Source organism: Amblyomma maculatum, chromosome 1, assembly GCF_055883805.1.
Source record: "Amblyomma maculatum isolate TAMU_Amacu chromosome 1, ASM5588380v1, whole genome shotgun sequence".
In the NCBI taxonomy this organism is placed as follows: Eukaryota; Metazoa; Arthropoda; class Arachnida; order Ixodida; family Ixodidae; genus Amblyomma; species Amblyomma maculatum.
Genome location: NC_139344.1, coordinates 300,710,414 through 300,728,098, shown reverse-complemented (window position 1 = coordinate 300,728,098; position 17,685 = coordinate 300,710,414). Strand labels below are relative to the sequence as shown.

Here is a 17,685-nt window from a genome sequence, read left to right as displayed (position 1 = left end):
TTAGACAGCTTATGAGAGTATAAAAATTTCAGTCTTATGCGGAGAGCATGACAGTCCTCTGGCTAGAACGTATTCTTATACCGTCTCTGCCGCTATCTGAAGTCTATACGAGATATTGGCATTGGAGCCTCCGCTTGTCCAAATAGTGATATTGTCAGCATATATGCTATTTTGGATCCCCTCTATTTGTCTTAGGAGAGGGGAGAGTTTTCCCAGAGTGGAGTTTAACATGGGGGACAACAGATCCTTGTGGTGTTCCTCTACCCTACATTGCTAAAAGTTCGGCCTTGAGATCTAAGAATTTGATGGTAGTCTGTCCGAAAGAAAGTTCTTAACGTACCTGAAGCATTTCACTCTTACGTTGGAAACGTTCGAGTACTGCCCTGTGTTCCACATTATCGAAAGCTTTCATGCGGTCCAGCCCGACAATATTTAGAGAGCCTTTTCTGCTCTACCTTCTCCATCAGCTCTGAAGGAAGTGAGGGGTCTCATATTATTAGCTTGTTTTTAGATGCGAACAGCAGCAGTGAGGACTCGGAAGACAAATTCAGCTCTTGAGACTTTAGCACTGACAGCGAAACTACGTCAAACCGACTCGGAACGTCAACGGCCACACCCCGATAAGTTTCGCTTTCGCCACCGAAACATTCCGCTTTTGCTGCATGCTGATCGGAAGAGATCACTGTTCTGAAGGTCACAACTGTTATCTGCAGGGTGACAACTCTTTTGGGCTGTACAGTAGAACCCCGCTATAGTAAACTTGGATATAGTGAAAACTTGATATAGTAAAGGGAAAACGAAGTCCCAGTTTTAGAAGATTAAATCGGTTATAGTAAAGTGAGTTTGGCCGCGGCGACGCCTTCCCATATAATGACATCGCCGCACGTGGGCTACCTAGAATCGCGAAGCAAGTTAAAAAAAAATAAATACCTAATGTTCTTTTGAATGGCTTTACCATTAGGCTTAGTAGTACTCGGGAGAAGCCAACTTTACGTAAGCCTTGGAGCCGTGAGGGAAAGTATGCAGCGTATAGCAAAAAAAAAAAAAAAACCTGTCTACAAGCATGGAAAGAAGGCGGCGCAATCCTTTCATAAATTAAAAAGGAGTAATAGTGCAGTGAGAAATAGGGAAGGAAGGAAACTACTGAACATTTACAGCATTGTGCGGCATGAGAGAGCAGTGGCAAGAACTGGAGGTGCGGCATGTGCGGGTTTGCACTACTTGACTGCCGTGTGCATTTCTCATTTACTGCCTTCTTAAGGTGGATTCACATGGCGGACCAAATCGCGAATCACACTCATGATTCGCTGTGACGTGGCCCTACGTAAGTGATTTCCGCTGCTTCGCTTCAGTCCGCAAGCAGCAATTCGCGATAAGGCCGCAAGTCCTTTTCACAATTTGGATCCTTCACGGACAAGAAATTTTTTATGTATTTATTTCTCTCGCGGAACACTTTCCAGCTATGCTTCCGGTGCCCAAGCATAGACAATGTAACATACATTTCACTAAAACGCTGGAGGAAAGCAAGAAGCGGTTTCAAACGACTGACGGCAGTCATTCCTATTTTGAAGTTGAACTAGCCCATTTTTTCCTTCATTCGCAGTACATGGTTTTTCACAGAAATTAGAGCGGCAGGCTCTTGCACTGCGCGATACTGAATGCGTGAGTTTTGTGGCTGCACAGAGCTGTCGCTTGAATGTATTAATCGCTTTGCTCAAGCGTTTTGGCGCGCTTACAGTTACGCTGCATAAGCTTTGGCATTTGGCACGTACCGGGAGCATAGGGGCAGCAGTCCGAATGGTCGTCTTCCAGGGTTGAAAGCAGCATGTTCACAGCTCTCATAGAGTAAGTTCAATCGCTTGCACTGCAGAGAACTGCCTGCGTAGTACAGTTGAACCTTGATATAACGAAGTCCTACTTGCAGCCGAAAATTTCGTTACATCGCGAATTTTGTTACGTCGAGGTTCCCATGTTTCAGCTGTCAAAATAAAGAATAACTGGTTCGTGGAGCACTGCTAGTTGATGGGAACTTGTAAAACACTTATCGAGGAGATACACAAGAAAATCTAGTAATAGCAGCACTAACAAGGGCACCGGATGTTTTTTTCTATATCAGGAGCATAATGAGTGATAGCAAACACCGCGACGACATCATTTTTCTCTGTAAGCGCATAGCAAAGAACGAGCGCAGCGCCTAGTACTAAAAGCCGCCACAAGATGTCGCCACTTGTATCATCATCATCATTAAACATTTGCAGGCGGGGACGCATCAATGGGGAAAAAATAAAGAAAAATATGTTCGCATCGCTCACGCCGCGCGGCTACCTTGAGCATGGCTCGTTCTTGCTGACGGTGGGATTGTGCTTGCGACGAAGCGCTTGGCGAATGCTTATGTGACGGTTAAGTGAACGGTTTCTATCAGTGCTTAATTACGTCGCTTCTCTAGCTCTGCACTTTATTTTATTCGCTGTATGCGACCAGGGCACGTTTTTGTTTTATTTTTCTATTGCCGCTTGCCCGTTTTAACGGTACGGTCACACTAGCTCTATCAGTTTGTCAACACTGTACTTTTTTTTTTTTCTATGAGGACATCGCACGCAAAAAGAAAAAAAAAAACGGAAGAAAATTCGGTTTTCTAACTCAATGGTAGTGTTATTCATGGAATTACGAGACTGTTTCATGAATGCAAAAAATGTTTATTGAAACTTTGTGGAGTACATGCAGTCGACCCAGTTCACGGGGCAGCAAAGCACTGCGTCAATTTCAACTGACGCTTTTTAATAAGCGTTGGCATTATAAGGCGCTCGTATGTAAACAGGGCTACCAAGGCCTGCTCATGTGAATGTGCGCCTGCGTGTGCACGCAGAACATCCAGCGCATCCATGACTTGCGTCGGTGTAGGCGCGCTGCTCGCCACATGGGCGTCTTGGTCAGAGTCTTCATCCTCCATTCCCGTGTCGGTGACACTGAATTATAGCGTTCGGTTGTAAGAGCACAGGCGTCGCCGAAAACGAAGTCTTCAAGCGTCACATCGCTGGGAGCACCACCCTGATCGCAGAGCAGCTGCCACGAGTCACCTACGTGTGTGCTGGATGTGGATGGCATGCTTTCGTGGTCGTCGTCATTAGCTTCGCAACCCAGTTTTTAGTTTAAGTGCATGCTATCCTTGAAGCCCGCCTTTTTGAAGTAGTTCGCTATAATCTCACTGCTGGTCAACTCCCATGACCGCGACAGCATCTCCAAGGCCATGAATACGTCGATTTTGGTCTCTCTTTTGAGCTCAATGTTCAGCAGCAGCCTTTCAATCACCCGCTTGCGGTACGAACACTTCACGCTGCTAATAATAACCTGGTCCAGTGGTTGTACCAGGGAGGTGCAGTTTGCGGGAAAATATTCGAGCTCGACGTTGGTGAGCGCACAGTCTTGAACATGATGCGCGGAGCAGTTGTCCACAAGTAGGCAGATGCTTCTTTCCTTCTTGCGCATTTCAGCATCCAAGTCCTTCAGCCATTTTGTGAACAAATCCCGCGTCATCCACGCCTTCGTGTTTGACATGTATTTCACCGGCATCGTTTTCTTGCCGCTAAAGCAGCGCGGCTTCTCACTTGTTCCAATTATGAATGGCACGCGTTTATCACTGCCATTCATGTTGGTGCAGAAAGAACAGTTAAACACTGCTTACTGTGCTTGTCACCATGGCATTTTTCATTTCGCAGCGCCAATGTTTTCTTTGGCAACAGCCGATAGAAAAATGCTGTCTCGTCGGCGTTGTAAATGTTGGCGACGTCGAAACGTGCCGAAATGCCCGGGACACGATCACGCAGCTAGTCAGATGCTCCTATCTCGTTGGACTCGCCGCTGGCCACCTTTCCAACAATGTTGTGCCTCTCCTTTAATCGTTGGAGCCACCCGCTGCTGGCTGTGAAGTCGTCGCACCCAAGAATGCAAGTGAAGTTCAGGGCCTTCTGTTGTAGAATGGCCCCGCCCAAAGGCATGTTTTTGGCACGCATATCCAAGAACCACGTGAAGAGGGCCTTTTCTACGTCAACGTAGCTTGCCTCCTTTAATCTTTTCCGCTGCAGGCCCGAGCCACCCGCACTAACGGCAGTCATACTCTGTCTTTCAATTTAAGAATCGTAGACAGTGAACTGTGCGAAAGTCCATACCTTTCGGCAACAGTCTTCTTCTTTTCGCCGTTCATTACTTCAGTGATGATCTTGGCTTTCATGTCCATAGACAAAACTTTTCTCTTGCGAGGAGCACTCATCTTGGACACAAAACTCACTGTACGATGAACGGAGCCAAGTCGAAGAAACGCTGCTGCTGTTCATAGGCCTCAGTCGAGCTCAACAACGCGACGCTCTTTGTCGGCCTCCTCAGGCCTCACGTACGCGTATTTCCGGTTTGCGCTTTCACGTTCCGAGTTTCCGACTGGCCAGTGGCGTCATGGCGTGACGCGCCTTGAAACTTCCGTGCCGTGGGTTTTGTATGCGTACGACAGATGGCGTGGCTGTGCGTTCTCGCAGATTCAGACTGCCGGCAAAATTGGCGCGTAAAAGGGCAAATACAAAATGCGTTTTGTCTCGGCTAAACTTTTATCTCTCATTCGGTTATGAAAGTCGCTCCTGGCATATGCATGCGATGCGCAAGGACTTTGTTACATCGAAAGTGCGGTACAAAATTACTTCGTTAAATTGTGAAAAAAAATACATGGTTTTCAATGGGGAAGTGATTGGGAAATGAAAAAAATGCGTTACATCGTGAATTTTGTTACATTGAGGTTCGTTACATCGAGGTTCGACTGTATATACCACATCGAGCGGAACAGTCACCACAACAATACTTAGGCAAAACGGCGCAGCAGCAGTAGCTGCAGACCGCCGCACCCCGTGCATTCACCCACCGTCCACGCATCATCCATAGTAGGCTACCCTCGATAACAGTGCGCCAGAACAAGGCTCACCTCTCGCGCAGTGCTCTGGGAGCAAGAGTAAGTCCACTCTGTCGTCTGCTGCTCTCTCCCACCGTGTGAATGCTCGCCGCGGATGGGCGGACCCCGGATCAGAGGTCACGTGACCAATCGCTTCACTATTCGGTCCGTCGTGTGAACCCACCTTTACTGACAGAAACAGAAGATTACGCCGTGTTGATGCAGCGCTTTGGTTTTCACATGAAATCAAACTCAGCTGTATTTACAGCCACATTGCCCTCATGCTTGAGTACTTCCACATGATGTAAACAAAAAACCTTATAACTAAAAAAATGGGACGAAGAGACAATGAGAGGGAGGGATGGAAGGTATTTGAGACTGTTTTTTTCATAAGCAACAAGACGTGTTCATTAAGTAGCGATTTAGTTACCGAACGGCAACTTCGGGACCATGTTATCACCAACCACTGATATTGTAAAGACCCTGGTATAGTAAAGATTTTTGCTGGTCCCAGTGGCTTTACTATAAAGGGGTTCTACTGTATTACTTGCCACCGGGTTATTATTATTAGTTTATTAGTTTGAATTATCCGATGTTCTAATTATTGAATGGCCTCGAAAAAACTGACAAGAACTATTTGCATTATGGTAAATGTACCGGATTCGCTCGCATAACAACCCGCTCTCATAATGAACCCACCCTCCTTCGATTTTTGCTTAAGAATGGGAAAAAAAAAAAAAAAACTTCAGTCCTTAGTGCTTCCCTCCGTTTCGCACCACCATGCCAAATGCTGCGAAGCGTAGTGATAACATCACGGTGTGTTTACCTTCTGACCTTATCTCTAGCAAGGGGGGGGGAAGCGAACTTGGCAGAGTTCCAGCGCTTGCGCGGCTGTGCAAGCCTCGTTTTCAGTATGTTTGCCTTGTCAGGCATGGGCGATTGCGGCGGGCGCCGTATACTGCCACTCGAGTCATTGAAATGCGCGATAGCAGCAAATGTCTTTTCAAACGAACAATGCTAGAACTTCCGTTGACGACTGATAGGTGGAAAGATGGACGAATCGGGGGGAAAAAAAAAAGGCCCGTCTGAAGTCATAGCCTTTCATGCGCGTTGGCTGGGACCGCGCCGACAGTACTTGCCCGTATTTTCGAATTATTAGGGTTTGAATTAACGAGCATTTAGTTGTGCGTTTCGCAGGTTGCGCAGAAGAGAGAGTATACGCAGCCGCCACCGGGGCCACCAACCCCTACCCTCCGGCGCCGCCGGCCGCCGCGCCGTTTCGGCTTTACCTATTCTTCCCTTGTTTTAGTACCTGCTTCCATCTTCTGTCCCTGTTTCAGATGTGCGTTGCCTCTCTTTTCGCTTTTTTTTTTCTGCATGCTGTGTACCAAGCTACCCAGATGCGGCGGCGCATAGTTCGAATTAACGCGCTTTTTTATACACAGACCTCTATGGAGCTTGGCTGGACCAAATGTAATTCGAATTAACGAGGTTCAAATTAATGAGCTTTCACTGTATATGCAAATAAAACAGCAAATACATATGTGAAGTGTGCTCAGCTTTTCGGGTGCCATTTGGTCCTCTGCATAGAATGCACAACACGGGCTGTCTATTTTTTTTACTCCTGGTGTTGTTCCTGTTTGCGGCCTTCATCGAGCTTATGGAAGCACTTACCGTCAAGTGCCACTCTACGGGGGGCTGTATTGTCGATGATGCCGCTGCCAAATTACCCGTTTCCATCCCTTTCCCCTTTCTGCCGTGATGCCTTCTGCGCGCAGCTCTCTGCAGTAGCCGCATTGTTAGAAAGTGCATGTGTTTGCCGTCCATATTCAAGAAACCAATCTGCGGTGGCCGACGTATGTGCCATGCAGATTGTTGTCTGGGCTACAGGCGCTGAAACTGCGTTAGAAAAAGTGGCATCTCCGCATGCGCGGCCTGCGCAAGAAGCAGGTGTTCGCTTCTCTTGTGAGGCAGTGGAAGAAGCTGGTGTAGGTCTGCTGTCCAACAGTGTCTGCGCGTTAGAACGGGCCATTTTACGACCGCTTTTGTGTCTTTTTCTGTATGCACGCACTACATGTGTGTTGCAAAAAAAAGTTGAAAAGAAAGCAAAGAAATCCACCTACTCATTCTGGGAGCGAGTTTCGTCCGCCCCACCCTCCACGTGTGAGCGCTTCGTTTCAAGAGTTTGACACTGCACACGAACATATGCTTTGTATTGAAACAAAGGGGAAAAGAGTGCGCTTGGCTTCCAGTTGTAATGCACCGGGGACAGCTAACAAGACTCCCTCAATTCTGCTGTGAGTGGGAATGCGTTTGAAAAAGAAACTTTCGCATGGTGGGCAGCCCTCCAGGAACACTGCGCATATCAGATCTGCCCTGGGGCTGCCAGACATATGGGTGCAAGTGGCAGCACTGCCTTGAGAGTCAAAATCCTGCAGCAGGGTCCGTCACCAGTTTTTCTTTTCTGCTTCCTCAGTCCGACTGAGGGGTCTCGATTCACCGCAGTCATCGGCTGAACGAATATTTCACTGCGTGCTATTAGGTGGCTTTCTAATGGTCAAGATGTTGATAAGTATTTTGAAAACGACAATTTTATAGCGGAGTCTCAAGTTGTAAGTCAAGCCCCTGTGCAGTAGGCGAGAATAAGTTCAGTGAAGCAACGCCCTCAAATATCTATGAGAAATTCGTAGTCCACGTCCACATGAAAAGTGTGTGTTGGAGGTGAGTTTCATTCATTTGCAGCTCGCTTTTTCAGTGTGAGGTTTCCAGTACTACATATGCGACTTTCTCCAATTAACCCGGTTCTGTGCTAGCTGCATCCACTTGACCCCTGCGAACTTCTTAATCTCATCCACCCACCTTACTTTCTGCCGCCCCCTGTTACGCTTTCCTTCCCTTGGAATCCAGTTTGTTACCCTAAGCGACCATCGGTTATCCTCTCTTCGCACTACATGTCCAGCCCATGCCCATTTCTTCTTCTTAATTTCCACTAGAATGTCGGTAACTTAAGTTATTTCTCTTACCCACTCTGCACGCTTCCTATCTCTTAATGTTGCCCCTACCATTTTTTGCTCCATAGCCCTCTGCATTGTCCTCAACTTAAGTAGAACCCTCTTGGTTAGCCTCCACATTTCAGCCCCATAGGTGAGTACAGGTAAGATGCAACTGTTGTATACTTTCCTCTTGAGCGATATCGGTAAGCTGCTAGTCATAATCTGAGAGTGCTTGCCAAATGCGCTCCATCCCAATCTTATTCTTCTTGCTATTTCCTTTTCATGGTCCGGATCTGCAGTTAGTACTTGTCCTAAGTAGACATATTCGCCTACTACTTCCAGTGCTTCGCTACCTAACATAAACTTCTGTTCCTTCCCGAGGTTGTTGAACATTACCTTAGTCTTCTGCATATTGATTTTCAATCCTACCTTCCTACTTTTCCTGTCTAGGTCACCAATCATTCTTGCAGTTCATCTCCTGAGTTACCGTATTTGCACGATTCTAATGCACACATTTATTTCCGAGAATAATCGTTCTAAATACATGCGCGTTACAATCGGACTCAAAACGCAAAAAAAAACTCCAAACCGAAACCTACTTCTCCAAAACCGAAACGAAGCAGCTCAATGAACGATAGCCAGGCGCATTGCCATCGGTATCGGCAAGCCGTTTTGAGCCGGATCCATCCATAAGCGGATACACCGTTTCGATCGCCATTTTTTGCAAACGTTCCGTTTCGCTGGTGTACCCAGAAGCTGCGTTAGATTAGTGCAGTCACCCACAGTACAGTGACAAGAAGACAACGACGCTTTCATTACGAGGCGTCGTTTAAGCGGAAAGTAACCCTGTTAGCAGAAAACGAGGGGATCCGGGCAGCGTCCCGTACATCCCATGTTCCTGGCGCATGATAGCCTGAGTTGCTTATGTGCTGAAAAACCGAATACAATGCAATACGCTAGAGGCGTCGCGCAGACCCAATTTAAGGCCAGCAGGGGCTGGGTTACTCGCTTCATGAAGTATTTCGGGTTCAGCCTGTGACGCTGGACTTCTGTGTGCCAAAACCTAGCCCCGACTGAGGAAAAGCTCTTCGCTATGAAGAAGGGGCTGGGCCTGTAGGTGCCAGTGTGTCGTGCTTGTAGCGTACACAGAGAAGGGCACAAAACGCGTAAAATTAAAGGGCCCATGAAATGCCACTTGCGGTAATATTCTAATGCAAGAAATCCATAGTGGTAGTCTTTGTGAGCATTCGAGTCAAATTTTAAAGGTTTGCGTGGAGCCGATAGTTTACAAATAACATATAAAAAGCGCTTCAGGCCGCTGCTCGCGGGCAACTGGGGCGACGCATCTCCGCACACAAACCTCCCATGTGCCGTCACATGGACTTACTGGGTGCGCCCGCTCATTGGACGCTCCCAAGATATGTGGCCGTGATGCAGCACCGTAGCGACTTGTTTACTTTTTTTTCTTGCGCAGCGCCGTGGTCTGAGTTGAGGGGGAGAGGAGGAGTATCATTTTCGATCTCCCATATATTCAGTGCTAATGAAACTAGCTTAAAACTAGCTTGCATTTTATAATTTTAGTAAATAGCTTTTCATGGGCCCTTAAGAACTGCTGGGTACGAGAAGAAACATTTTATTGTGATGTTATGTTGCACCGCTGACAGGCAAAAACTGCTGCATGATATTTAAACGGAAGACTCCTCCAGCTGCTTTTCCCTAAAAATGCCTTTGTGCATGCTCATGAGAATGGATGGTTTGAAGATTGGCTGAAGACCGTTTGGCAACGCTGTTGTTCAAGGAGTCACTCCTGGTTCTCGGCTCTTATCATGGCCACGTGACAGAGGCCATAAAGTCTGCTTTCAGATGGCGGTACGGACATTGTGGTGATACCGGGAGGTATGACGATCCAACTACAATCGCTCGACGTTGCCATCAACAAACCATTTATGGATAGGCTACGGAAGCATTATAACGACTGGCTGACACTCCGAGACCACCAGCTCAAACGTGACTTGCTTAGCCAAGTGTCGAGCCTGGTCGCTGCAGCATGGGACAAATTCCCGCCGAACTGATTATGCGGGCCTTTTGAAAGTGCAGCATCTCAAACGCACTGGACGGGAGCGAGAACAGTGCGCCATAAGAAACAGCCAGCGACAAGGAGGACAGCGATGTCAACGAAGGCGAGGAGTGAGCATTGGGCATGAGCGTTGCAAGCACAACAAAATGCATGTTCTAGACCCAATGAATGCCCCCCCCCCCCCCCCCCCCTTTTTTTTTTTTTTTTTTTTTTTTTTTTTTTTTTTTCATTTAGTTTACAACCGAGTAAACATTTTTTTTTTTTTTTTTTTTTTCGACCTTCTGATTTCCAGGGGTGGCTAGAATAGAGTAAATACGGTAATTCTTCTTTCCCTTATTCGTGCTGCAATTTGGTAGCACACGGCCGTCTGTCTAAAAATTTGCATCATCTGAAGCAGCAGCTTTCTTATATTGATGCACCATGAAACGATATCATTTCAACTTTTGCAGGCGATATCTATTTGCTTCCGATTGAACAAGATAATTACATTATCCAAGCATGGTATTGATAATTTCAACACCAAAAGTTAGAAGGACACTTTGCCTTGACACGAAAGTGTGCGCATTCATTGGCCGACTTCTAATGTTCGTAGCTAGGCATCCCCATACTGAGCGTTCTTCTCCGCCAGAGCTCTTCTTCCACCACCCTTAGCAGACTATTGCACGCATCTGGTACAAGGTCAGTGCCGCACTAGTACCAGTCACTAATCAACCACTGCCCAATCAAGGAACCGCACCATCTACTATCTAGGCATATCAGTTCTGATGGCCGCAGCTCTCTCAAACTCGGTATGGCGCAACGAGAGTAGTCACATAAACCAATGGTTTGAATGAAAGCAGTGGGGTCCAGCCATTTGTTTCACTGCTACCATTCTGTAGCAAGCCCAGAAGACTTTGTTACTGTCTCGGTAATAAAAATTGTGTTTACACAAACACTGACACAAACATTTTAGTAACTTGTCATCGCATGTTCAGTGAAGTGTGTTTGACCCAGATAGCAAACATTCACAACCACTTTTTTATGTTAGTGCCATCTTAAAGGGGCGATGACAGGGTCGTTCGATGTATTGCTATTTTATACTTCTATGAATAATATATAGGTCTGTGATTCTACTTGCAAAGTTTTAGTGCCTAGCTCTCGGCACATGTTACAACAAATCGCGATAGAAATCGGAATCGGGAAGCTCCTCCCACTGAAAGCGACTGCCATTTTGGAATGATCGTGTGACGTCACAGAAGGTACGCGGCGGAGCGTCGTCTGCAATGCAGGCTGCAGTATCAAATGACACGTCTGTTCTCGTTTTTTTGTTTTTTTTTTGACATTGACACAGTGGTTGTCCCTCATGCAGAAGTGCTTGATGAAGATATTACCGCACGAAAGCAATGTAGAGTAAGGCATGTTTCTTCAGCATAAGGCACGGTCACAGTAAGTGGGCTGCATGGTTATAGGTTCCTTATCTTATCAACACATTGTTCTGTCGCATGTTACAAAGGAGACGACGCCAGCAGGGCCAACAATCGCCTATCGTCGTAGTGCGAAGTTCTGCGGCCCCGCAACGCTGATGAAACTGATCAGCGGACTGTCATTCGGTCGGTTTTGGCCTGATCGGAGGCGAGCGAGAACTTGACACCCGATGAGTGAACGGCCTGAATAGCTGCGCTTGTCTGTAGCTTAACAGTGTTAGAAAAAGGAAAACAAAAAGTTACACTTTATATGTTCCCCTTTGTCATCAGCAATGACTTTGGCCAGAAATATTAGTCGTGAAATATTAGTATTGACCAGAAATATTAGCCATTGAGTGTAGCCCTGGCAGTAACAACTCCAAATTGACGACTGCTTGCATCACAAAGCGAGTGCACATTGAGCAGGAAGCGTCGATATGGGACCCTATCTTCGGCGTCGCTTGTGTGTATACCCGGCACAGGCAGGGGACGTAGCATCCACGGCGCTTCTTGCAGCGCAGTTATAGATTGTTAAGAAATGAAAGTGCAACCGGTGCGAAAAGAAATGGGTAGTTTTGGTATTGCTAGCTCAGCTTGCATTTTATGCCGTGCGAACGAGCAGCACACATCAAGTCATTGCAAAAGCTATGTAAACAAACATGCTGGGGGCGCGGTCGTAATTCGCGAATCGACGCATTCCTGCTGGAGTTTAGGGTTCACACACTAAATACAAAATGGTGTGTGCTTACATTGAAGCACTCACGAGTCATTTGCTGGAAAAGCACTAGAAAAACGCAAGATGAGGCTCAGGAGTCGGTCACAGTCGCGCGCGGCTGCGGTGAAGACGAGATGGAGACAGTGTTCGGTGCGGCCGTGCAGTGAAGCGCAGTCGAATAGCGTTGGGTTTTGCGATGACGGGACTGAAGCGGCGGCGGCGGCACATGCTTTCATACGCTGGCCGCGGCCAGACTGAACATGGTTTTGCAAAAATGCTTTACCAGCTGAAAATAATTACCTAACCCGCGCATATAACAGCAAGTCGAAAGGTACCGCTTCATTCAAAAGTTTTGTCTGCTCCTCTAATGTTACAAGGTATGCTCTCGCGTTAAAGTATGCTTTTCTGAGATTTACTCTTAGTTTTTAAGCCAAAAGAGCGGCGGCAATAGCTTGTCAGCAATCAGGAACATAACGCTAACCCCTCCCCACTTTCGCAGCGCATGTACACAGCGGAAGGAGACGTTGGACAAGTGGCTTTTTATATGCTGATGCGCTTGTTGCTAAAACAAGCTAACTCTCATAACGTAAGAATAATATGCTTCTGATTGTATGCCTAAATAATACAGCATGAGCCCGTCGATTTCGGCCTCTCTAGACGAAGCCCAAAACAAGTCAGAGGATCACTAAGGTCGTATATTATAGTGAAAGCTTCTCAAAGAAAAGAGAATATGTGAATAAAATAGTTTTGCTGAAGAAAAAGAAAACTCAGTGACCACCATCCATGGCATGCATGCAAGAGTGCAGCCAACACCGCGAATAGCAGACGACATGGGGATAATATCTCATTGTGAGATCTGCGGCCGATGGTTGCCAGACCATAAAGCTGATTCTTATATTAATAATACAAATTATTTTAAAACTATGTACTGCACCGAATGAGCTCAAATATCGAGGATTTGTAATTTAATGTGTGAGGAGTGAAATGCAACAATCAGTTTATGCTCAAATGTTAGCTGCCATGACCCCTTTAACTCTTCTTGAACTTTGTATCAAATTCACCAAGCTTGCTGAGGGCCTTCGCACAAAACTCAAGTTTCAAGAGCCAAATTAAAAGGGTTGTGTACACGCATGATCAACTATTTTTGTTACTCCGCGAGCCAGTGGAACGACTTGACGGGCTTAATCCATGGACCTTTCAACAGGAGTGGCATGTGCACAGCAAGGTGATGACCACTGCAGACACCATACATTACAGTGAAAACTTGTTATTCAAATTTTCATATAATTTGAAGTTCAACACTATGGCCAAACGGGCGAGTTGGTGGAACATATTGGATGGAAAAACAGTGCGTCAGACGAACAAGACAGCGCTCGTCTTGTGTACCTTTGCTGTCGTGTTTGTCTGTCGCGCTGTTTTTCCATCCAATATAACTTGAACTGCACTAGCTCGATAGAAGTCTGTGTACAAAAAAAAAACACTAATTCAAACGCGAATCGATGTCACCATGGATAATTTCAACTGCTTACCATCGCTTCTGAAAGTCCTGGCTCCCCTCGCGTGGTCGAAGAAATGCCCCCGTTATAATGGCATATAGTTGTGAGGCTGCGTACCTCCAAATTGAGGAGAGAAGATAAAACCAGGTAAAACCATGGAAAAATGGGTAAAGACATGCCGGCGCCGGAGGTTCTGTTCCACATGGCCTCCGAGGCTTGCCACTAAATGTTTGTTAATTCAACCCCTATCAGTTGGGAAATGCGCCTAATTCAGAATAAGCTTTAAGCCCTAGTCACACTTTGTGATGGGCGGGCAACCGGCTGTCACATGGGGCCAGGGAGCTGCTCAGCTCAACTGATGTGCACACTTGCAAAGGCAACCCGCATTAACAAATTGGCCTCGTTCAGAACAAGACTTCACTGTTCATCAGCAACAAAAAGCCCGATGTAAAGCTAACTCACTTCAGCTGCACCATTTATTGGTTATCGGTTTGCAATCGGCAGTCTCAAGGATAGAAAATCAGGCAGTGCTCCAGCAGCCTGCGACTGTTGCTTTTGGATCAAAACAGTTGCAAGTGTGAACGGGCCTTTAATGTTGGCACAGTCCCAGCCAACAACCATATACCGTATGAACGCATGTAAGGGTTGCACTTTTTTTTTTTCAGATTCGAGGGCCAATTTTCGGGTTGCGGCCGATACACGCACATAAGAAAAAAAGTTTTTTTTTTTCTTCAAGTAAAATCAGACCAGTCAGTGAATATGCGGTGTTTATTTACCGTTTAATCGTCTCTCGTGGAGTCTTCCGACTCAGAGCTGGTGTGCTGCGCTCTGGTGTGCGTTCACCCCACAAGTCATAGTCTTCAGTCCCATCTAAACTGAAATCCCGGTCACCTTGAAACTACGGGATACAATGTCCGTAGACACGGATTTCCACACGGACAAAATCCAGCCATGCACAATCATGTGACCTCGCCAACCACACTACCACTACTCACATGCCTTTGACAGTTGCAAAACAAAGCCGGGGTGGCCGGAGCTAGCGATACTGATGCCGGTATGGACTGCTGAAGCTCGCGGCAGAGGGGAAATATTATGATGACCTGCAACTTCGGGTGCCATCCATGGGCGACATCTGGAAGCTCCTCGGCGCATACATTTTCGAAAGCTATTCCCGCGTGGGATTTTTTTACTTCGGGAATAGGGGTTGCGGCCCTTACACGCATTTATACGGTAATGCTATGGTATCGGACGAGCGCTACAGGTCTCACACCGACAGGCCTCGCCTTACCAGCTGGGCCAATCATGGGTGGCAGGTCGTGTGTTCCATAACGGCATGCAACTAGTCACCTGCCAGTGATTTCTCACAGTGCTGATGGCTGATTTTCTGGAGAGCAAGATTAATGTGCATCAAAATGGTCTGACCGCCTTAAACCTCTCGAAAGTGCTTCTAGCAGAAGACCTTGGTATTTTGTTTGTTGCTATTTTTGGTTGATTACCCTACCATGATGGAGTGCCCAGTGGTGGCATGATGATGGAAGTGAAACGCAACAAAAGGCACAATGTGGATGCACTGTAAAGATTCCCAGAGGCCTCTACTATGGCATCAGTAGCTTTCTTACATTAAGCGCCACATACACGGAAAGGTCAAAATACCTCCATCAGTCACCACTGATCTATTGGGACACGATGGGGAGTGCGTCACTGTATGTTATAATAAATGATCATGAGAAGTGATGGTTCTTCTCAAAAGCTTTGTACCAGCCATCAATTTTTATGCGCCTAGTATTTAATTAACTGACTTGCTGTTTCATTGCTCTCCTTTACATGCCAAGCAGTCACAGCCTTTTTTTGTTCAGTATCTGAGACTTTGACTGTCCCTGGACAGTAACCGCTTGTCAGTTGGACCTCTATCAACTTGAAAATTCAGATAGTGCCATGATTAATCCCAGCCTAATGGGCTTCCAAAGTGAGGTTGCATTTCATACAATCAGCATGGTGGGAGTTGGTGAAAATTACCCTACTTAAAGTATCTGGGGCTTTCAACTGATCTGGGGGTGCTTCCGCTGAGATTAGTTTCACTTTTATGTGCTTCACGTTGTGTCCTTAATGTTTTAAAGTAGTTCCAATGAGTGTGTGTAATATCGCGCAGTTCCTGTCGAGCATCCAGCATCTGGCACTGCAGCCAGCCTCTGGTGCTGAGGAGCCCAAGGCTCCGGCCGCGCTGCCTGTTGTGTCCGACCTGATCCGGCTGCTGGCGCAGGAGCGGCTGGCGGACGCCTCGCGCCGCCCGGCTGCTGACGTCATCCTCAAGGTGCCCTCGTACCGGCCGGCAGCCCAACGGGCAGGTCCTGCTACAGCCTCATCTTCCTCATCATCAAGCTCATCCTCGTCCTCATCCTCATCGGAAGCGGCTGGGGCGGCAGCGGGTGGCAGTACAGTAGGGGGCACAGCACCGGAGGAGAAACGCACGCGACCCAAGCGTGGTCGGTACCGCAACTACGACCGCGACCACCTGATCCAGGCAGTGCGTGCTGTGCAGCGTGGTGAAATGAGCGTGCACCGCGCGGGCACCTATTTTGGCGTGCCGCACTCGACACTCGAGTATAAGGTCAAGGAGCGCCACCTGCTGAGGCCTAAGAAAAGGCCGCGCCAGCCGGACAACCTGCTCGAGGCGCTCATCAAATCCACGCTGGATAAGTGACCGGCGCCCGGCCGGAAAGCGTCCCTCATGCTAAGCTAGTCTACTCTGTGATGATAACGAGAGAGAGAGAGAGTATTTTCTTCTTCGGGCCGACTGTGATGACGGCGCTTTCCGGATCTCGTGCCTCAGGGCCCGGCCCTGCCAAGTGCCTGCCCGGTGTGTACTTAGAGAGAGACTATTTTTCCACGCAGAGTATTTTTCGCATAATTTGGGCTGGGCGGCCAGTGGACTTAACCGCACTGCCATACCGCGCGCCCAGACTTAGTGCAAAGCCTGTTGAGTTGGCCCCGCCGAACCTACACGGCGGTGGCTGCGTCGCGTTTGTTGTCGCTTTTTTATCATGTTTATGTTTACTGTTTTGTTGATTTGTCAGAGATTTTCCATTTTTTTGCTTCGAGGATATCTACATAAGTATACCAGTGTATTTTTGAGATCCCGACATGAGGGACTTGTGGCGGTTTTCTCAATCTCTTTGGCGAACACCACTGTACAAAAAGGAGATGCGAAAGGCCAAACGATTCGCTTTGCAGTGGCGAACATTCCACCTGTTTATCCCCGTGTGTATTAAGAGGACAATTAAAAGAACGTGATTTTTTTACCTACTTTGTGTCCTCCTGTGTTGTTTTCAGTAAATATGCCAATTTTTTTATCTGGCATAGCTCGTTTTCAGAGTGCGAGTCATGATTTTGGAGGAGGCTATGAATGGAATAGATTGAGGGTGAAACATTATGCGCAGCAGCTGTCGCAAATTCTTTTTCTACTGAATAGCAGCTGTGCTTGCAAAGGGAGATCCCGATCAAACTTTCGATGCATCAGTAAAAATGAGCGTGTTAAGGGAAAGACTGAATATACAATCTGGAAAGCTGGCTGAGCAGCAACAGATGCCATAAAAAGCAACGTGAATAGAGTACCGCTCAGCTATTTGAATTTCTTAGCGTTGCACTGATGCCTCGGTGGTAACCGGAGAGAAAGAATTTAGAGCAGTGCAGCACGCAGGGGAGTTTGCATTTCTTCTTATCACGCTTGTACGTGCAGAGATGCACAAGTTCTAAGAGGTGGCAATTTACATAGGCGTCCCCATGCGCCACTATGCATACAGTTAAACAGTATCGGCTGAAGAATGAGCTCTGTTCTGGCTTTGTTTAGTGACTGGTATAGAGTGAAATGGCTCATCATTTTATCATAATTGGAATAAATTCATGGTTGCAGTATATTTTGCTTAACACTTTCCTGTCCACAGGAAAAGTAGGGGTTTTTGAGTGGTGACATAATTTTTTCTTTTTTTACAAAAACTTCCTTGGTACAGGAGTGTATGGTCGCAAATTGTAGAG

At 47.0% G+C, this 17,685-nt stretch overlaps 1 protein-coding gene across 2 annotated transcripts in view; it reads left to right on the top strand.

Moving 5' to 3' along the window:
• The window catches only part of Eip93F (Ecdysone-induced protein 93F), a 48,239-nt gene extending 31,285 nt beyond the window's left edge, over positions 1-16,954 (top strand). For both annotated transcript variants that reach the window (XM_084590868.1, XM_084591627.1), the window contains exon 7: positions 15,803-16,954. In XM_084590868.1, the coding sequence (XP_084446994.1) occupies positions 15,803-16,354 (552 nt within the window). In that variant the 3' untranslated portion in view covers positions 16,355-16,954. The remainder of the gene's footprint in view (positions 1-15,802) is intronic.
• The last annotated feature ends 731 nt before the right edge of the window (positions 16,955-17,685 follow it).